The 21,297-nt window shown below is 43.6% G+C and overlaps 1 protein-coding gene across 10 annotated transcripts in view; it reads right to left on the bottom strand.

Moving 5' to 3' along the window:
* The window catches only part of TNRC6A (trinucleotide repeat containing 6A), a 57,847-nt gene that overhangs the window by 11,537 nt on the left and 25,013 nt on the right, over positions 1 to 21,297 (bottom strand). For 7 of the 10 annotated variants that reach the window (XM_027667935.1, XM_027667936.1, XM_027667931.1 and 4 more), the window contains 9 exons: positions 19,777 to 19,798; positions 13,123 to 13,455; positions 8,467 to 8,514; positions 3,486 to 6,074; positions 2,522 to 2,686; positions 2,171 to 2,346; positions 1,914 to 1,994; positions 1,437 to 1,488; positions 235 to 377 (listed from right to left, as the gene is read on the bottom strand). In XM_027667935.1, the coding sequence (XP_027523736.1) occupies positions 235 to 377; positions 1,437 to 1,488; positions 1,914 to 1,994; positions 2,171 to 2,346; positions 2,522 to 2,686; positions 3,486 to 6,074; positions 8,467 to 8,514; positions 13,123 to 13,455; positions 19,777 to 19,798 (3,609 nt within the window). The remainder of the gene's footprint in view (positions 1 to 234; positions 378 to 1,436; positions 1,489 to 1,913; positions 1,995 to 2,170; positions 2,347 to 2,521; positions 2,687 to 3,485; positions 6,075 to 8,466; positions 8,515 to 13,122; positions 13,456 to 19,776; positions 19,799 to 21,297) is intronic. The other 3 variants (XM_027667939.1, XM_027667940.1, XM_027667934.1) reach the window with 1 other exon arrangement.

Here is a 21,297-nt window from a genome sequence, read left to right as displayed (position 1 = left end):
GAAATAGGCAGAAAACAAAAGAGATCAGGTTAGTCATTGGCACCGCAAAGGGCTACAGAAAGTGCTTAGTATTGTATGTCAGTGAGTTAAAAAGAACAGCTCATATCTCCTGGATTAACCAGAAAACCCTCGCTCCCCTCTACACTACCCACAGAGAGCTCAGGAGCACACAGGTAACTGCTCAGAATGCAGTCAGAGGAGTTCAGAAGTGTCCACCAGGGAGACTCCACTGACCTTATCGAAGTAAGGACCGCGATCCATGGAAGACTCTTTGGGAATTTGGGGACGAGAGCCAGGGCCTTTTCCAACCACACGATTGTAATCTCCAGCGCCGAGGCCGTGCTTGTCCATCTCCATCCGCTTGTCCTGCAGCAACCCTGCGGGCAGGGGACAGTGGCTGCAGCACTCAGGTGTCCTTCAGGCTTCAGCTACAGCAGAACCAGCCTGTGCTCATGCAGACCTGAACTGACACTGCTCTTGGGCAGGAGACTCATAAAAGAAATATCACTTTAGCTTTAAACTCTCTGGGCTTTACCGAAAAGGGAAAGGAAACCTTGTGTATCAATGGCTACAGACAACTGGAAACATGGAATCAGCACCATGATTTTTCAAGGCTTCATGCAAACATTACTCTGTTTTCTCTTAAAACCAAGACCATGTAATTGTTTAAATGTGAAATAATTTAAGTATCAGGCCTGCCATTAATATTAAAATCTAAAACTCAACAGACAGTTTCTTTACACAAGACTGTGAGCCTCAAAGTGAAAATAACCAATTTTAAAGTGGAATAAAAAAAGAGTAACTACAATAAAAACTACAATGCTACAATTACTTTTACTTAAACATTCTATCATCATAGTATATTGTTATTAATGTATTAAAGAATTATACTATTTTTTATTTGCTAAAAGAATTGTAATAGTCAATGGATTAAAAAAAAATAACTGCTTCCAAGTAATTTTACACTCAGGTTTAAATGTTTCTAAAATAATCATTCAGTATTAATGTAGTTCTTAGGACTGAACATGTGTTTCCAAGAATGAACCCAATGAGTGAGTGTGGAATTTGGAACGTTTCTGTTTATACCCAGTGAAGTGCCCAGAGGGCAATCAAGATATTTGTATTACAAGAAACAAACCCACCGTGCCCTGAAAACATTCTCTTATGTCAGATTAACATATATAAATATATATAAGCTTAGCTTGATATATGGCTAATATTCCTATAGCAACCAGGTAATGCAGGTGTGCAACATTACTCACACACATAAATATTTTTCTCTACAAGAGTATTCCTCTTCTTTAGGGAAATATATATTTAACTACATATAGCAACATATACATTTATATTTTAAAAGTAATTTACAGAAGGATATAAGCTAAAAGAGAATCTGGGAGGAAAAGCAATAAAGCCCAGCTTGGTTCTGCTGTTCTTACCTCCAGACATGTCCATCTTATTGCTCTGTATGGTTTCTTCTGGTGATTCTCTCTGAAGCAATAAAATGAATCGCAATTATTTAATAATAGTATTTTTAAGAGCTAAAACAAAGATTCTTACACACTATTTCAATTCAAACCTGCAAGAGAGAAAAATCGAGACAATCAGATGCTATTTGAAAGCATTTTCTCCCTTTAGTTGCTATCCAACTGAGAACAGGTTCTCTCACCAAAACTCCCACGTAACATGGAGTAAAGCAACAGATTATGGGATGAACACCTGGGTAGCGGTTACAAACCCACTTTTCATCAACAAAGAGCTCTTTTTGTAATGAGAATGCAAAGAAAAGGGATGGGTGACCGAGGGGAGACGAACACAAGTAAAAAGATGAAGATGAACACTGAGCATTTCAAAGTCTGTACACAGTAACCAGCCCTGTGGGAAGGCAGCAAAGCCAGACAAAGGCAGTTACTTACTGAAAAACTGAGATTTGTGAATTGCTTAATGAATGGATTGATCCATGTTTCATCTTGCTTATTTCCACCTTTCATTATTCCCTTAAAAACAGAAAGGAATTTTTGTGAAACTCAAGTATTTATGAGCAACTGCTTCAATTACATCACAAAGTGTTAAGAATGAAAATTAAAGTGCAGCAGTGCTGCAGTCATGCAGGAATCCCTTCTGACTTAGCTTTCAGAAATGACAACAAGCCTTGCCCCGAGTTGCTCCTTACCTTTGTGGGCATTTTCTTCATGTAGGGTGGCCAGTTTAACGATGGGTTGGCTTCTTGTGAGGAACTGCTGTTCCACATTCCAATCTCGACATCCTCCTCTTCCTCCCAGCTGGTCTGACGACTGCCTGTCAATGGCATATCATCTCCACACCAACTATCTTGCATAGATTTAGGCCCTGGTTGTGAAAAAAACCCAGCACATGAACATTTCAGTGGCAGTTGCTGTCCTTCACACCAAACACAGTTTGATGCTGACTGCAAGGTAAACACCCTCAAAAACGTGAAGCTTCCACAGAGGTACTTCACCTCCCTCAAACACACTTGTTCCAGGGTGACACAGAGAGCACTCACCAGGTTTATTTGGAGGCTGTTGCCCAAGAGGAGCATTTCCCCAGCCAGAGGTGCCTCCTGCATCGCTGACAGGCTCTCCCCAGCTCGTACCAGTGTCCATGGGCTTACCCCACGCTGAAGTTCCGTTATCTACAGTAGTGGCTGGAGTAGAAGGCTCTCCCCAACCTTTGCAAAGCAGGGGGAGTTATTGGCATGGTTTTGAACAGGATTTAAAAGCTACCTAAAGAGACTCAAGCGTTTTGCTTTTCCTAGATCCATAACATACAATAAAAAGCGTGAGAGCACACATTTCCATTTTGTGTGAGGGTCATTATTACAACTGCAAGCTGTTCCATAAATAAAAGTAATCACAGAAACACAAATGTTGTATCTAAAGAATTACATTTCGATAATACAAATTTCTAAGACATTAAGCTCCTAAGAGCTGCTCATTACATCTAAGTGACCCCTCTCTGCACTTGAAAAAGAGATAGAGCACAAGATACTTCCTAAATCCCATCTAAGCTCCTCCCCAAAATTGTTATTCACTGCTCATGAAACTACAAGACCAGAAAGTCTGATCCCAAGTCTGTATAAACCCAGCATCCTTCATTCTGTCTCAATGCTTTTTTCGGGGAGGCTCACTGGCAATATTAAGTTTTAACTGTTTTAGAATCATTTAGAAAAAGTTTCATTCCTCAGATACTATCTTAAATATTTTCTCCATGTTCCCACTCCCCAGAACTCAAACAGAACTGTCTAGTCCTTATTACTGCAACTATTTGAAACTAGAACAGATCTTCCAATCTGTACAAAACCATCAAACCTCTATGAGCCCTGCTGTTCATTTTTCTAATAAATAAAAAGCTGACTTCATCAGCACTTTGTCCTTTCCATCAAACCTTTCCATTGTTCTATGAAGCAAGAATAAGAAACTGTTTTAAAATCATCAGAATACACAAATCTGGATAAAAGCCAGGCTTACCAGAACCCGAACTGCTCTCCTTGCTAGTCATGGCACTTGAAGACAGTAGCTGCGGATGTACCTGTGCTTGCTGGTCTGAACTGCTGCTACTGTTTGGGACATTTTTATTCCACATATTCACATTTTTGTAGTTGTATTTGCTTGGATCACCCCAAGCAGAAGTTCCATCATCAATCTCCATTTTCCGGCGTATGGATTCAGGGGATGGCTCCTCCCAGCCCGTGGGCTCTTCCTCCTTTGCCGGGGCTGGCATCGGCCCCCCAAGCCAGCCCGACCCAGGGGGTTTGTTCGTGGCAGACGGGGCTCCCCAAGAGCCAACATCTTGTTTGTTCCATTCTGGAGAGCTGACTGGCTTTGATGAGTCCCCCCAGACTTGAGGTTGATTGGATTTTGGAGGGTCTCCCCAGCCCTGGTTCTGATTAGACTTTGCAGGTTCATCCCATCCTGAAGAGTTGTTTGGGTTTGCATTATTACCTCCCCAAGTAATAGAATTCGATTTACCTGGTTCGTTCCAACCAGACACCGACCTGTCGCTGTTGCTACCTCCAGAACTGGATTTCTTTGCCTCACCCCAATGGTTACTTCTGGAATTTTCTCCCCAGCTATCACTGGCAGACACTGCCCAACCCTGGTTGGCCTTCTGTCCATCTCCCCATCCCTGCTTCATCTTCGGTGTGTCATTCCAGGATGACTTTTCCTCTTTGCCACTTCCCCATGATTGATTGCTCTTGACCATTACTGTAGCAGCAGAATCTTCTTCCCACCCCCCTTGGCTGTTTGACCCTTTGGAGTCTCCCCACCTTGTAGCAGACTTTGGATCTCCCCACCCCGATACAGATGAGGTATCGTTATTATTAGGGCTAGGTCTATCCACACACCCCCCTGAGCTGGAAGTCTGTGTCACAGAGCCCCCCCAGGCCTCTGTCCCATTGTCAGTTTTTCTTTCACCCCTCGGTGACGTTTCGGTATCCCAGGCAGTGTTCTGTTTGATTGGAGTCTGTCCCCAGCCAGAGTTGGAGAGGACACGTGGATCTAAGTCAGTTCTGTTCACTATGCTTTGGAGTAACGTGTGCTGGTCAACCTTCCTCCTCTCTCGGTTCTGGCCTTCTGCAGCTCCTCTGTCCTCATGGCACCCAGTGCTCTCCGAGCTCCCCTCGCTGTCCCCCGTACCTGTTTTGGCCCATGTGCTGTTCTGCTCAGCCATCTGGGAAGCAGCAGAACTCTGGCTGTTAAGATCATCCTCCTCAGTAGACTTCCATCCATTTGTAAACTTCCTGCTGTTTCCATTCACACTTTCATTGGAATGCTGATTACTAGGCAGTTTGCTCCATTCCCCGTTGGAAATGTTAGTGCCAGTGCTTTGTGCAGGGTTGCCCCATCCTCTTCTGCTCCCGCCAGCACTTGCACCATTCCCGCTTCCCCACGGCATGTTCTGGGAGTTGACTGTCCCTGCCTCCCACACCCCTCCTCCTTTATTCCCATTGATTTGAAAGTTAGTGCTGCCAGGCCCGCTCCCGCCCGGCTGCATTAGAGTTGCATTCACAGTGTCACCATTAGCTTGGCTGTTTGGGCCTGGACATTTGTCTCCAGAGTAACTGGAACCATAGGCACCCCAGGTAGTACCGTAAGAGCCGCCGGCTTTGGCCTCACCATTGCTCAGGTGAGAGATGGAAGTGCCGTTTGCCACTGGAGAGGCCTGAATCTGAGAATGATTCATTGTGCTCACGCGCCAGGCCCCGGGCCCTGCGGTGTTGGGCAGTTCGTTCATCTGCACCGAACCAGCAGAGTTTGGTAAACTAGAGGTCATAAAGTTAGTAGTGTTATTTGGTCCATTCATTTCAGTGTTAAGGTTTTGAGGTTGCCCACTGAATGAAACATTCCTTGTACCATTTAATTCAGAATCACAACTTTCCTGAAGGCTTCCCCAGGAACCGTGGGCTGAGCCACCCACTTTCGAGTTAATACTCTGGCTGTTGGCCATCTGACCTATGGTACTGCACTGAATGCTTGTGCCAGGACTCCCACTCCCCACGGACCCTTTCAGGGCATGTCCACTGTTCTCCAACACGGACCAGGCACCATGGTTGCCATTTGAATTCAAAGTGCTTGGATTTAACCCTCCATTTGATGAAGAGTTTATGGTGCCCCAAGCATTCATTCTATTGTTGCTACTTTCAGATTTGCTGTCAGGAGCATCCACAGAAACTTGACATGTGCTTATTATGGATCCATGGGATAACCCCCACGGCCCATTAATACTTCCATTGCCCACATTATTGCTGTTGCTACCAACCACAAACTTATTCTGAGACCCATGTCCGATGCCATTGCGAATGCCATCGCCTTCTCCGCCTGTGCTCCCTGAAGCCATGATAACGAGGTTCCGCTCTGACCCAGAGCTGGAGGCAGAGTCAGTGTCCATACATTCTGAAGTCAGCTCTGGGTCACTGCCAGTGATTGATGGCCATGCTTCTTTGTCAGAGCCGTCTACGATAACTTTATCCCAGTTTGTGCTGGAGTCACTATTTGAAGAGACTGGTCCCCAGTGAGAATTTTCATAATGGGATCCTAGACCACTGTGGTTCAGATCTAAAAGGAAGAAGGAAAGTCCAAGAGCATTATTGTAAGTTCAGTATTATTACCTCATTAAGCAGAAGAGGAAAAAAAGAATAAATATACTAAGCCAGGAATTATTTTGTGTATTATTTTGCTTCTGTTAACACTACAATCACAGGAGGTGATGGAGAAAGCTCCAAGTACAGCTGCCCAAATGCTGTCACACATATCCCAGAACACTTCTCCCAGGATGCAGAGCTGCTCTGACAAAAAGCTTGGAGAAGCACTCCTAAAGATCTTTAATTTTTCAGAGAAACATTTTTTAAAAAAGTACTCTGCATCACCGCATATAAAGTATTTTCTAAAAACATATGCATATTAAAAAACTACAATATTATATAAAAACCAAAGACAGCCTGAAAGGCAGAAATCCCAAGAGGACACTGCACAGCACTACCAACTGCTGTGTGACAGCAGCCAGAGAACACACACCTTCCCTCCCATTACAGACATCATACAAGATTCTTACACACGCGTTACTCAAGATATTTTTATACAACAAAAAGCACAAGACCCATCTGAAGTTCTGCTTCAGAATGCACTGATGCAGAAGGCCATTTTTAATTAATTTTTAATCAATATCAATATTATTTATCACACAGTGAAAAAGAATCTAGTTCAAGACTCTGGGTTCAAGAGCTGTCCCAGCACAGAGCAGGGACCACCCACCACTCCTCAGCACGGGGCTGGTGAGAGCCCAAGGGGGTCCAGGCACTAAGGTGAGCTCCCCCTGGTAAGTGCAAAAAAGAACAGTGGCTCAGCAGTTTGGAAGAGGAGGAGTGGGGACAGACGTGCTGCAGGCAGCCAGAGCTCTGTCCCAGGGCTCGGCAGCTCCCAGGCCTGCAGTTCAGTGGAACGGAACCCAGAACCTGCTGATTCACGTGCTACTAGAAAAACACTGCCCAACAAACCTCAGGATTTCAACTCTCACCCTGATATTTATAAAAATACATTTAACCTGTACTAGGAGACTGATCAAAGAGTTGCCTACACCCTTGGGAGCAAGAGAACCAACAGCACAGAACAACACCTTGATTACACAAAATCCATCCCTTTCAAAGGCAACATGAAGGCACACGGATGGCAAACAGCCTGAATTCAGCATGGAGAGAGATACAGGTTAGAACTGCAAGTCAGGGGGAAATGATAAAACAAACCCTAATTTGCACAGCAGCAGAATACATAAAGAAAGCTGGTATTTATTACAATTCTATTCCCCTAATTTAACTGTGATGCAGTTTGTGCCGAGCCAATCCACAACAGCATACAGTGATTAGCTTCCACTCAGCCAGAATCTTCTCCTAGTGCATACAAAACTACGTGCACCAACAGCCTTTCTCCTGGACACAAATATGTGTTAGTGAGGTTTAGTACGAGCCACTGTTCTGGAACATTCCTACCTGAATCTCCTCAACCCACAAACTTCGGAGTTTAAGGACACAAATACTGAACAAGCAGGTATTAGACCAGAGAAACACCCTCAAAACTGACAACCAACAGCTGACAATATACTGCATTTGGTGCACAGCACAAGCAGCCAGAACAGCCTACTCTTGCTTTTCTTCCCAAAACTATTTAAAGTTGCAACTGAACTTTTGCTGCTTAAATCCTGGACAAAACATTTACACAAACCTGAGTTGCTTAAAATTCTGTAATCTGCTAGGATTGTTTTCAATAATCTGTAATTTAATGCTTTCTAGCTATGAGTTATTCTGCAGGAAATGTTTGCAGGAAACTGTATTTATTTACAAAAGCAGTTTGTTTGTTTTAAAGTACCGTCACACAGGCTAAAATAAACAGAAGGATTGAGAAGTGTAAATTAAGGAATACCTGGATCTTGCTCCTTCTGCCTCCTTTTCCTGCTCCAGTACACCTGGCACCCCCAGACTGTCAATACTATACCTTGCCAATCACTGTACCTTTGGGCCTTATGAACAAATGCATTTTAGTAAACAAACTTCTGAGCTTTTAGTGAACCATCAAGACATGATTTCCTCCACAGTGCTGCGGCACATTTCTGATAGAAAGCACAGGCTTGCACAGATTATTCAATTTAATACCACAAAGAGGCAATTTAACGAATAAGCATAAAGGTAAAAAAAAAACCACTTAGTGTTTTAAAGCTAAGGTGCCAAAAGCTCTTAGTATGAATTCTGACTAAATTAGAAAATTAAAAATGTTAAACCAAATTAGTATGCAATGGCACAGAGAAAGTATACTGAAGTCAGTCACACAGCACATGCTACTGAAAAATGTAAGCCAAAGAATAAAAAACAATAATAAAAAACCCCAGACAAAACTGTGTGAAACATGTAACTACTACAAACATGGTAGTGCAAAAGCAGGTGAGATGGAAGTAGCTAACCTGACTGGTTAGGGGAGTGGCTCACCAAGTCCCGAATGGGAGGCATGCCTACAAAAAAAAAAGCAAGAAAATCACAGAAGTGTTACTTCAGTAAACGAGAGAACAGTCCCCAAACCACTCACTGCTGTAAACCCAGTCTTTAGCCCCCTTTTCCAGGACAGGTTTCTCTCAGAGCCAGCTGCTCTGATCACCTCCTCGAGCAGGGACACTGACAGCAAACCCAGCCTGGGGATTTCTGCATTAACAATTCAGCTGCTTTCACGACACAGTTCCACTACCAGCTCCTTGTTACACATTTGGTATTCAGTGAACCAATTTAGCACGTCCTTAAAAGTTTGATTTACATAAAAAAGAGGAAGAATTTATAGTCAAAGAAACCAAAATCACTTCATTTTGGACTGTACTGACTTAGAAGTTTAGAGGTCAGCCCTGAAACTTCAGCAGTTCCTCTCTGAACAGTACATTTGCTCCACCTCAAAGTCAGTATTGTGTTGCCTGACTGAGCAAACAGCCTAACTCTAGTTTAACCTAAGCACGTGTATAACTGTCATTTACCCTCTTTCACAGCCTCCTCCTCCTCTGTGTCCCACAGGCACTACATGGAATCAAAGTTCATGTTTCAAACTCACAAATTTTACAGTGGCAGACCGTAACTGTTACATTTAAGGTAATGCTTCCCAAAGTAATCCAGCCTCCATCACTACTAACAGCAAATCCTAACTGCTCCCTTCTTCCCTGACTCCTACAACAGCCAAGAAACTTCTCCAAGTTAAAGAAGGAATCTTTTGTTCCCAAAGGCTGTGTCTGGGACACAACTTTGTGGCTCTGCTGCGAGGTGCACTGGGATAAAGGGAGACAGGAGGAATCCAAACTGGAGCCATGCCAGGAGCCCAGAGGTGCTGTCCTGTTCTGCTCTGGCCCACAGTTGTAAGCAGTTACTGCTGGCTATTATTTTAGTTCATTATAGAAATAGTTTCACTGTGGAATAACCACCTGGCTATTCTGTGTTCCACAGCAGAGGTGAGCAAACACCAGGGCACTGATCGACCCTTCCTTCTGCGGGGAGTTTGCACATGGGGAGCACCAGTGAGGCCAACGACTGAACTGGGTGTGAAAGTGTGATGATAAAGAGCTACTTATGGAGAGTTCTTAAAATAACCATCTTGGCACGAGCCTGGATGTGTTTCAGAAACACTACACAGCATGAGCTTCACTTATGTGTCTCTACTAAAAAGATATGCCAAATGTCCTAAAACCAGCAGGAAAACAAAGACCCCACAGAGCTAACCCTTCTTCAGCTTCACTTCTAAACCAAGCATGTTCATTTTCCAAACAGGAGATGATTTTGCACACAAAACACAAGCAAAGAGATAGGGTTTTGACCTCTTTGTAATTAAAAAATTCCCCAATATGAAAGACAGAAAAACTTAGTGTGGCCAGGGCAACCAGAGACTTTGAAGTCAGCAGTACCCATGTTCCCTGGGTTTTACAAATCACTACCAAATCATTCCAACCACAGCTGGAACTGGGGAGAGCTTTTCAGGAAGACACATAAACCAACCATAGCCATTCCCAATTCCCGCAATTCTGATTTCAACACCTCAAGACACAGTTTTTCTTGTAGCCCTAAAAGACATATTAACTCCAGCAGCCACTAAATAATGCTTTAAAACAGAAAGTCAAGAAGGTATTCTGCTAAGGTATCAAATTTAACCCTAGTGTCCATGGACATCCTGTCAAGGATAGGGAAGGGATCTACAGATATGTCAAATTTCAAGAGATTTTTGACTTTAGAGGTAACATCACAGAGAGTACCTGGAATAGCTGTTGGAGGCCGAAAGAGGAACTAGGGAGAGTGAGTGAGATGGAGATAGGCAAATGACAACAGCATTTCCTTTCAGATACAAAGGTGTCAGAAGACAAGGGGTCACTCTTGGCTGCTGCTGCACGGCCACCTCACCTCACCAGCAACTCCTCAGACAAGAGCTTGAAACCAGGACAAAAATCCAGCATGGGAAAACTATTTGGCTTCACATTATCATCGTGTCTATGTTTCTGAAAGAACATAACAACACATCCAAACCAGATATTATTCCTGGTTTTCCAGGCAAAGAGACCCTCCAAGCACACAAACAAGTGGCTCCAAGAAAGGTGACCCTGGCTGCCCAACCTCGACCAGTGGTTCTGAGGAGTTTTCCTGGGACACAGGGAACACCAGGAGCAGAGCACACAGGGACAAAGCTCTGACAGGATGCTGCAGGGCACACAGACATTTCCTTAAGGTGGGAAAGGGATCTGGCCAACCATTCTCTCCCCTGAAGGCTCTCAGAACCCCTTTGGAACCAGCTGGGTGTGTAGATATACTACTCTAATAATTCAGGTATTATTCAGACCACAGAACTCCTCCCAGGGAGGCAGCTGCCCCAGGCACCAGTACAGCACTGGGACATGCTGGCAGTGCCCAGCCCAAGGTGCCCAGCCACACCAGCAGGAAGTCAAGGAAAATGGAGCAAAACTGGGAAGAACAGAGTACACAAATGGGAATCCAGTTGGTTAAACCAGGCTGGTGTTCACAAAAGGAGTGCAATAGAGGACAGTACACAAATCCTCTGGATACAACTACGAGGTTCCATAGGTTGTATAAACAGTAACACTTCTTCATTTGGTTTACCTGCAAATTTGTATTTAAATCACCACTTGCTACCATACAACCTGACCAGCAGAGGATATATGCTGCAGAAAAGGTTTCATCTTAGAAGCAGCCAAGTATATGAAAGGTGACTTTAAACCTGGCTATGGGCAGGAACAACATTATACAGGTGAAGCAAAAAAATTAACTACTTAAAAATTACTTATTGCAATGGTAAAGAGTCCTACCAGTATGTTACAGAAATAATACTGGAAAGTAACAGGGTAAACATTCCCAAAGGGAATAAACTGCTGCCAGTGCTTTGATTACTTTCATTTTAAATACTGCTTCTTCAAGATTCAGTAATCAGAACAGTTCAAAATTCAACTCAAACTTGAAATATCAAGGCTATTTTCAGGGGCTTTTTTGCCTTTTTATTTTTTTTTTAACTGAAGGGGCTAGGAGTCACATCCTTTGTGGTCTATAAAACACTAATTTTAAGAAACACTGGGAATTTAGTAAAGTCTCAGAAGAAACTATTTGTGGAAACAAATTACATCATCACTGCTATGGGCACATCAAAATATAAATACAATTATAAAAATAAGAAAGTATTTGTCCAACATATTAAGTATTACCATGTACTAATATCAAATCCCTTTGAAAAGCTAGATCCCTCACAGAAAGTTACTTTTTTCCAGCCAAAAACAAACTGCATTAATGTCCTGGAAAATTAACTGAACTGCACACTAGTGCAGTCACTGAACAGTACATCATGCATGTGTAACAGGTAAGTTTACCTGTCTTAAAGGGGTATTTGCAGAAATGCATAATAACCTAAAATAACAAAGGATAACTGTACTTAAATAGTAATAAAGGTAAAGTGGATCCATTTTGTAGGGCAACCAAGCTTCAAGTGGATAAACAGAGAAAAAAACTGACCTAACAACAAAAAGCAATTCTGATATCCTGAACAAGCCACAGCCTGGTTGGATCTGTAGGCATGAAGTTAAAAAAGAAGGAACAGTCTTGAGGTGTTTTTCAGAATCCCAGAATGGTTTGGGTTGGAAGGGACCTTAAATCCCGTCCAGTCCCACCCCAGCCATGGCCAGGGACACCTCCCACTAGCCCAGGCTGCTCCAAGCCCCATCCAACCTGGCTCTGGACACTTCCAGGGATGGGGCAGCCACAGCTTCTCTGGGCAACCTGGGCCAGGGCCTCCCCACCCTCATAGGGAAGGATTTTTTCCCGATATCCCACCTAACCCTGTCCTCTGGCAGTAGGAAGCCATTCCCCCTTGTCCTGTCCCTCCAGGCCCTTGTAAATAGTCTCTTTCCATCTTTCTTGTCTTGGGTGACTTCAGGTCCTGGAAGGCCATAATTAAGTCACCCCAAAGCCTCTCTTCTCCAGGTTGAACAATCCCAAATCTCTTTCCCCATAGCAGAGGTGCTCCATTCCCCTAATGATCTCCATGGCCACCTCTGGACTGGTCCCAACAGGTCCATGTCCCTCCTGTGCTGGGGACCCCAGAGCTGGAGGCAGCACTGCAGGAGGAGCCTCACCCATGAAGAATCTCCCCCTCCCCTGCTGCCCATACTGTGGGGTGAGCCCATCTCTGGAAAGGGTCCTAAAGGCCCTTCCTTGTGAGATCTATCTATCAAAACTGGACACAGAAAAGGTGCTTTGTACCACGACCACACTTGGGTCAATACCCAGGACACAGACTGGAAATGTGGAGCACAGTCGTGGTCATACTGGAATCACCACCTGCTCCAAACCTGCTGTGCCTGTCACACACCACTGGTAACAAGAAGCCACTGAGATGAGCCGGGGCTTCAGTCTGGAACTTGCACAAAGAGGCCAATACCATCCTGCAGTGTTCAACAGCAAGCTACAACACAGCCAAGTACCTTTTCATGCTACAGCTTACAGTGAAAGCTTAAATAATGTGGGCTCGAATATTACCCTGGCAAGGGAATTTACAATACTGGATTTTAGTTCAGGGAAAACAAGGTGCTTGCCCTCACCTGGCTGTTTTTTGCTGCTGTTGGGCACTTCTCCGTTGGTCACGGGCTGGTTACTGGTGCCAGTGCTGCCTCCTGACTGGCCGTTCAACACTTTGGGAGTGGATCCCAGGTTTGCAGCTATCACTGGTAACTGCTGCCCTCGTTTCAGAAGCTGTTTCTGTTCCTGGTGTCGGAATCGCGGTGGTACTTCCCGAGGAGGGTATCGAGGCAAGGGCTGCTGCTGGCTGCTGGCTGGGGCCCGCTTGGCATTATTAGTAGTGCTGGTTCCTGTGGAAGTGCCGTTGGAGGTGACAGGCTGAGGCTGGCTTACACTTGTCTTGGTTTGTTCTGGCACTACCCCCACCCCCAGGAAAAAGAAAGTGGGACAAAGTTATTCATACGAACGGCAACTTAAAAATATCAAAGACTTAGTCAATACTTAAAGGTGTTTTTATATGATGCAATGGATAGCATTTCTTCCCATTCAAGCTGTAACTCATTCCCCAGGAAAAGCTCTGTTATTCCACAATCACACATTTTCATGGCACAGATCTGGAAGCAGGAATATGCCTTGCTATCACTCCTAACATCATCAGTTACAGTGAACTAATACTAACCAGCTTTCTATAGCTTTTTGCTGACACACCAGCACTGTGCAGTTTATTTCAGCATTTAACCTTCATTTAGAAAACTACTTAAGTACTAAAAACTTAAGTTTCCCACTGGAGTTAGATTTTCAGTGTCATGTACAGAAAACTGCCCTGGCCTGACCTGAGAAGAACAAGGGGTGAACAGGACCTACAGGACCTGTTGCTAAGACTTCCCTGCTTTGTCGACCCTAATATCCAAGGGGAAGATATCAATGCCCTCAAGTCACTGGTGCCAGCAGGAACAGCTGCCAGCACAGGTAACTCCAGACACAGCCCAGCAGGATGGGACTGGCACGGGGAAAATGCCAAATGTGCAACTGCAACTCCAAACGATCTCAGTGGCAACAGCACAGCCCCAGGGGAAGGTCAGAGCAGCTGCAGAGGTCACAGCGAGGGACACACCAAACCCAGCTGCTGAACAAGGGAAACCCACCCCATGCTCAGCTCCACAGCCCACCCCAGCAGCACAGCAGCACAGGGTGAGCGTGGGGCAGTGCAGGAACTGGAGTAAGGCAGCTCAGCAGGCAGGAGGGGACACTGAGCTACTGGTGTGTGCCCTGGTGCTGCTGCCATCCAGCCCAGCACAGGGCAGCTGTGCTCCCTCCCTCCTTACTGATGTCTTAATGTACTTTTCAAATTTTCTGGATATCCATAAAATGTGTTAATATTTACTGTGGAACTTCCTGAGATACCTCAAGACTCAATCATGACCTCCCTCAGCACCAGGAATACTGTGGCTACATGACTGAAAATGTAGTTTTCAGGGGCCTTTAAAATTTTTAAAATTTGTTTGAAGACCATTTTATCATTGACATTCAGGAACAGATTCATGGAAATATAACATAAAAAATAAATGCAAACAAACTCAAGTTTTTATTTAAAGAATCAATTTGAATGTTGTCAGTGCTATTATGACTATAATTTCAGTTTATTTTTACTTTGGTATACAAATATATATTCTTAAAAACACAAACTAGAAGGTCTTTAGAACAACAAAAAAAATAAGTAATGGAAGAATCAGCATCCAAGTTGTGTTTTAATGGATTATTTTATTTAGGCTGCTTAAGGAAAGCAGGAAAGAACCTCCTTGTTTGACACAGAGGTGGGCAGACAAGGGTGGGCAGATACAGGTGGGCAGAAGTCTCAGTGTGAGGAGCACCCAGCTCCCCCCACACCCCTCTGGGCACAGCTCTCCCATTTCACAGCTGACTGGAGAGGGACTGAATTAAGGACAGGAATGGCCAGGACATAAATCAACTTAATGTACAGAGCACAGGGAATAGAAGGGATTCAAAAGCTATCAGATAAACTGGGAAGTTGATAAAGATCAACAACAACACCCCAGATTCCCTCAATTTCCCTCAATATTGACAGGGGGTAACTGATTCCTTGAACAGTGTTTTGATGCACATAATGAACAACAAATTATGATCAAAACTGAACTACCCAAATACAATGTAGTCTTAAGCAAATCTACTTCATTTGCTCCTTCTAAAACTTCTTGCTTTAAAAATAAAATAACTGAGAGTGAGTAAGCCCAGGGGGTGTGGGGGGCTGCTATGTAAGCAAATTGCTGTGAATTTGTTGACAACTTAATGCAGAAGCACTTTGCTCTTCTCTGTGGTCTAGGTACAGCAAAAAGTTCTGAAATTAAAACACATTTATTCACACTCCACAATCTGTGTAACCACTGCCCAAACCTTAACTTTTGGCACTCTCCCTATGCTTCTTGCTTCAGTGGATTCCATGAGTGTGCCCTCACAGCCTGAGCTGTGCTGACAGGGACACAGAGAACCCCCTTCCTGCAGCCAGTGTCACATCCAGCCAACAGAGCAGTCCTGGAGCCACACACTCCTTCACACACACTCCTCCAGCACACCCCACTCAAGCTTTTTTTTTTTTTTTCCTGTCAGGTTAAGCAGAAAATATAAATACCCCTCACTTGAGGAGGTTTTAATACAACATAGAGCACCTGGTAATGTGCTCAGAGTCACTTCTCCTTCCTTGCCACTTCCACTGCCCTACAACTGCTCTTCTGGGATAAAGTGAAATAATTTCCATCTGACATTCCCTGGACACCCCGACAGAGCTGCCAGCAGCACACTCATGGCAGTCCTAACACTTTACTTTCCTAATTAAAGCCACTTTAAGACCAAGTGTGTTAGAACAGACCCCAAGGACCTGCAGGAACTCAAATCGCTTTTGACTACGAAGGAGAGCAACTAATAAACAAGGTACTCTCTGCCCAGCCAGCCCTAAGGCACAGCACCAACAGCACTTCTCTAACAGTTCAAGAATATTAAATTTCTCACATATTCTAAGCATTCATTTCCTCAGCAAATGCAGCAATTCTGTCTACTGTGATCACCAAACTAAATAGCAATATGCCAGGTCCCAGGGTTAGACTACAGAATACGGAGTCCACATTTGTATGCTCATTTTAAACTAAAATTATCCAAAGCACACAGAATTCCCTTGCCTTCGCTTCCCTCAGAATCACAGAGTAAGTTTTAAGCTATACAATTTATCCCATCCAACATTTTCTGCTCCACAACTTCTCAGAAGACTAAATAACATTAATATTCCAATATGGCTACTATGAATTCCAACACCCCTAAATCATTACCTTAATATTTTAATTTGTTCTAAACAAGTAGCTTGTTAATAAAAGTTTATTCTGCATACCAGCATTTTATTTTGAATCTTATTAATGCAGAAATACAATACTAACAGACCTACAGTTTATCACAGTTAATTAACTTGACTAGGAACAGCAAGTTTACAGAAATGAGTATTAAAAATGACAGATTTTCATAAAGAACAAACCTGCTGCAAACCCTCAGAGCAGGGGATGGTGGAGTTACAGTTTACAGAGAGATTCCAAAGAAAGACGCTTCCAACTTGTGTTGCTTTCCCACTCTGCAGATTTCATTAGAAAATGGAGGAGAAGCATGGTGTCATTTTACTGCTCCAGGAGCTGCCTGCCAACTCCTCCTGGAGCAGGGGCCCAGGGACTCACGCTCCCCCTCCAATAAAAAAATGGCAGCTGCTTGAGTAACTTTAACGCAGATGGAAAACAGTTTCTCCCTCGCCCAAAATCAGCGTACAGAGATCAAATCCTCCCCTAACACACACAAAGAACAGCACCAGGCTGGCAGGGAAACGCTCCTTGTCGCTGCTGCTGGAGCTGCCCCTGAAAAACGCCTTGTGCAGCTCTCCCTGCATGGCATGCCCCGGAGTTGTCAGGGCTGGAATGCTGAAGGGCAAACAGAGGAAGTCTGGCTTTCAAGCTGACACACGTAAGATGTAGTGCTAGAATTTTCGTGGTGGAAAAATGGCCGCAGCTGTGAGCTCGGAGCTGCTCTGGAAAATATCTCCGTGTTTGCCAAGGCGTTAACCCCTGCGGATCCAGAGGTGAGCGCGCCTTTCCTGCGGGGACTGCACAGCCAGCCAGGCCCATTCCCGGCATTCTTCTACTCACTTGCAAGATTTAAGAGCTAACAGAAGAGTTTTTCCAACTGGGAAAAGCAGAGTCAGGCAAGTGAAAACCCCGACGAAAACCAGAAGGGTCAGTGCAGTCGGGCCATTCTGCTTCGCCGAGAAGAACACGAATAAGTTTCCAAGGTGGGAAATATGAGTCAAAGATTTCAATTCCACACCCAGCTATTTTTAGAGCACTTTCCGTTTCAGTGGGTAATTCAGTTTATTCTGTTCTGCAATGAAAGCGGCACTTTCTGCTGAGGGATCCAGTGCTGCAGTGACAGCTGGGTGCAGCTCGAGCTCCTGCTGCTCCCCAAAGCCCAGAACCTTTCAGAACTAACCCCAACCCCAGCACTGAGCCAGTTTTCTCAGTTACTTCACATCTATACATTAAATGGTGTGCAAAGGGCACTTCAGCTCCCGCTGAGCTCTCACCCTGGGGCAGCACAGCCCGACTGCTGGAGCAGCACACACAGCCAAACCCAAACATCCTCCTTCAACAGCATTTCCTTCAGTGCTTGAGTCACCAGCAGCTACCTGGGGCCACAGTGCTGCTTGCAGAGTTCTGGTTTAGAGGGAATTCAGGATAAATGGATTGATTTGTCTATCTTTAATAGCACTGACTTCAAACAGAGCAAAAGGACATATTTTGGCAGGCCAGAAAGAATACCACAACAACTGACTATTCTACAGTACTCTCAACAAACAGGGATTTTCAAATTATCCTTTTTTTCCTAAAATACCTGGTAAAAGAGCACTGGGATGGCACGTGTCCATGTGTTTTACCAGCTGCTCCACAAACAGATAAACCTTCCACTTAGCAACTAATACACTCACCTCTAACTGCTCCAACCTGCTCTTCCCTCCTTTAACTAAACCAGCTGGATCAAACCAGAAAGGTCAGAATCCCTGAAATCCGCAGGAATGCCACACGTGTGTTTTTAACTGCAATACTACAGTAATAAAATGCTCCTGGCAGCAGAAACATTTATATCAGCATCATCTTCGTTACTTCCATCCCCAATCCTGAACAGGAAAACCCCCAGCTCTGTGAACTTTCTCGGAAGGTTTCTGTCATTTTACATGAATGCTGGGACCTACTTCAGCTGGCACAACAGCAATTTCTACCTTAGCTAAAACAACAGTTTAGACCCATCCCAACTATGTTTAAAACCAAGAAATATCCTCCTTCTCTACCCCCACCACTTAACCAGTTCCTTTTCTGAAAGAGGCACATAATTCTGAATTATTTAGAGATCCTATACTCTTGTATTTTATCTTCAGCTCATGCACAGAATAAATTATTTAAGACATTAACGTGATGGAAACTTGGAAACTAATGAAACATTAATTTGCATCCTGAATACAAGGAGGCAAAACTGATGAAACAAGGCAAAAGCCATGCAACACAAGATATGGATTTTGTTCCTATAGAAACTGTGGCAAAAAGTTGTGTATCTGCATTTCATGATGTCTGTTCTTCCAGAGCACTGCCAGCTTGTGTTTCTCTGACGACTTTAAATTCCTGTTAAACTTTCTGAAATACCCTTTAAATAATAATGTAATTAAGTTGGAATTTATTATTTCCATTAGTGAACGTTAGGCCTTAAAGAAGAAAAGGAAAAATTAAAAAAAAAATTTTAAAAAAATTACTTTGTCCTTCGGAAGGAAGGCATTTGCTTTCCCTGTGAAGATTCCCACCAGGTAGCCTCTTGAGCAGAATTCCTGCCCTCCCTCTTCGTGCTATTTTTAGCCATTTGCTTTGGCCCTGACATGATGCCAGAGCAGCCCGAGCACACGGGTCAAATGGTCACTCCAAATGTACGTTACTATTTACAGCAAAGTATTCTACTATTTTCCCTCTCCATCTTCTTTTCAAACACATTTTATCACTTCAGAACAAATCTAGATATTTTCCTAATTCTTTAAATTCAAGAGAAAAGTGAAAACAATCTTTGTTCTCCTTTTTAGGAGCTGGTTGGGATGGAGATTTGCACAAACTCTACAAATATTCAGAAAAACTGCAGTGCTCCCACCTGCCATGAACATGGAAATGACACCTTTCAGGGAGTGGCATCTTGATCACTTTGCAGGACGAACCCTTCACAGGCAAGAGTTAAAACTGGACATATCAATAACTTGTCTACCAAGTGTTCCCAATCCCAGCTGCACTTAGAATATCTGGAACCTAAATTTCAAACTGACCATTCTATACATGGTCATTCCTTAAGTGTTTGTGCACTTGCAATCAAGGTAAAAAAGGGGAAGGAAAAATGCAAACCAGGACAAGAACTCCAGGTATTATGTCTATGCTTGGTGCTGTGTACTAAGAATGGAAAACAGGAAGACCAGCAAGTCCAACCCCTGGATAAACCCTTTGCCATTACTCATCTAGACTTTTGTGGTCACTTTGAAAAAGTGCAGCTGAATCTCAAGGATCCCACCTTTCACTTCTGAAAGGAGTTTTCAGGTGACACGTTTGATTCAACACATTTAAAACCACAGAAAAAATACACAGAGTAAAACTAACCGTAAAGTAACTTACCTTTGATTTTTTGTTCAATGGCCTAGAACAAGAAAAAAGAAGTGTCAGTGATTTGTGCAGATAAGAGAGAAACCACATGTGCATGTGCCACTTCATAAAGCAACATTAGCTTTTGACTTTCCTCTTTTAATATGGTTTCAAGTTATTTAATTATCTACTTCAGAAGCATCTCTTTAACCAACCCAGGCCTATTATTCCTTATGCCTAAAAAGCTGTTTAAATGTTACAGAAGACAAAATTAATTTGAAAGATAACTACATGAAACAGACTGAATTAAACTTGCAAATTAAGATGTTTTAAGTGAGTTAAAAACTGTGCCTGGAAGCAAAGAGCCGCCACCACTTTTATTGCAGAACAGGGCAGGGAAGGGGGAGGGACCTGGAAAAAGAAAGGAGTGAGAGAGCAAATGCCAAAGCTTCAAGTCTTTCATTTCCAAGATTCAACAGGTTACACCTGTGGTACGGCCAAGATGAAAGATCTATTTGAATAAAACTTTATCATAGCATAAAACTGGGGACAGAGACATTTCTTGTATGTTAGTGCACCTCAATGGTGTGCTCTTAACTATAAACCACAGTGAGATTGTGCTCAGAAAGCACCTCCCAAAAGCACAAATCATAGTTCCTCCTATCTGAAACTAGAGTTCTCACTTTTAAAATCAATTATTGCCACAACAAAATGAGATTTAATTTGATGCAGTCACTCTGGAAGCTGCATAAAACCCATTTTAATTGTGATGTTCCATATATTTGCAGTATGTAATAGACTTGCAAAAATACTGAGGGTGTGATTGTCTACAATAAAATCCACGAGGAGGGAGAGAAAGGAGAGTGTGTGAATGCAAAAAGAATTCATGGATTCACTGGTTTGATGTCAGACTTGCCCAGATTCAGACATTAGCACTGCTAGGGCTGAAACTTTAACCACAACTCTTCAGTGCCCCAATCTTGCCTCTCCCCAGGAAATCAAGGGCACACTAACAGAAGACCCTTCCTTTTCACCTTCTTATGCTGACAGAAAAGGGTACATAGTTTGTACCCTCCCCAGTTGTGACCCCACGAGTCATTTGCCTGGCACTTGGCCCATGAACAGGAAAATAAGACAACTCAGAACTTTTCAAAACTTTTTTTGCTGTTTCTGGTAATCCACAGCACCCAAAGAGACCCCTGAAGGGCAAGGAGCTGAGCCCAGGCTCCTGACTGCCTTCTGCACTGAGGTGCAAGTCTCTAAGAAAAAAAACATTGAACATGTTTCAGCTGAGGACTTCCAAAGTGCTCGGTTCAAGACTCTGCAGGTTTTGCCAGCAAGCCTGTGAAGGTAAAACCAACCAGTGTGTTCCCAAGAGCCATATCCAGCATCAGGCAATGGAATCACAGGAAAACTGCTGAGCAGGTTCACTCTGCTCCCACCAGCCAAAGAATCCCAAAATGGACATATTTAAAACCCACATTTACAAGCTCCTCTCAAGCTCAGCGTCAATATTTAGAATCAATGGCAATGAAGAGCATCTTGTCAGTAAAC

This window comes from Corapipo altera, unplaced genomic scaffold (assembly GCF_003945725.1).
Source record: "Corapipo altera isolate COAL_440 unplaced genomic scaffold, ASM394572v1 104b, whole genome shotgun sequence".
NCBI lineage: Eukaryota > Metazoa > Chordata > Aves > Passeriformes > Pipridae > Corapipo > Corapipo altera.
Note: the sequence above shows the minus strand (reverse complement) of the source record. Positions and strands in the feature narration are given on the sequence as shown.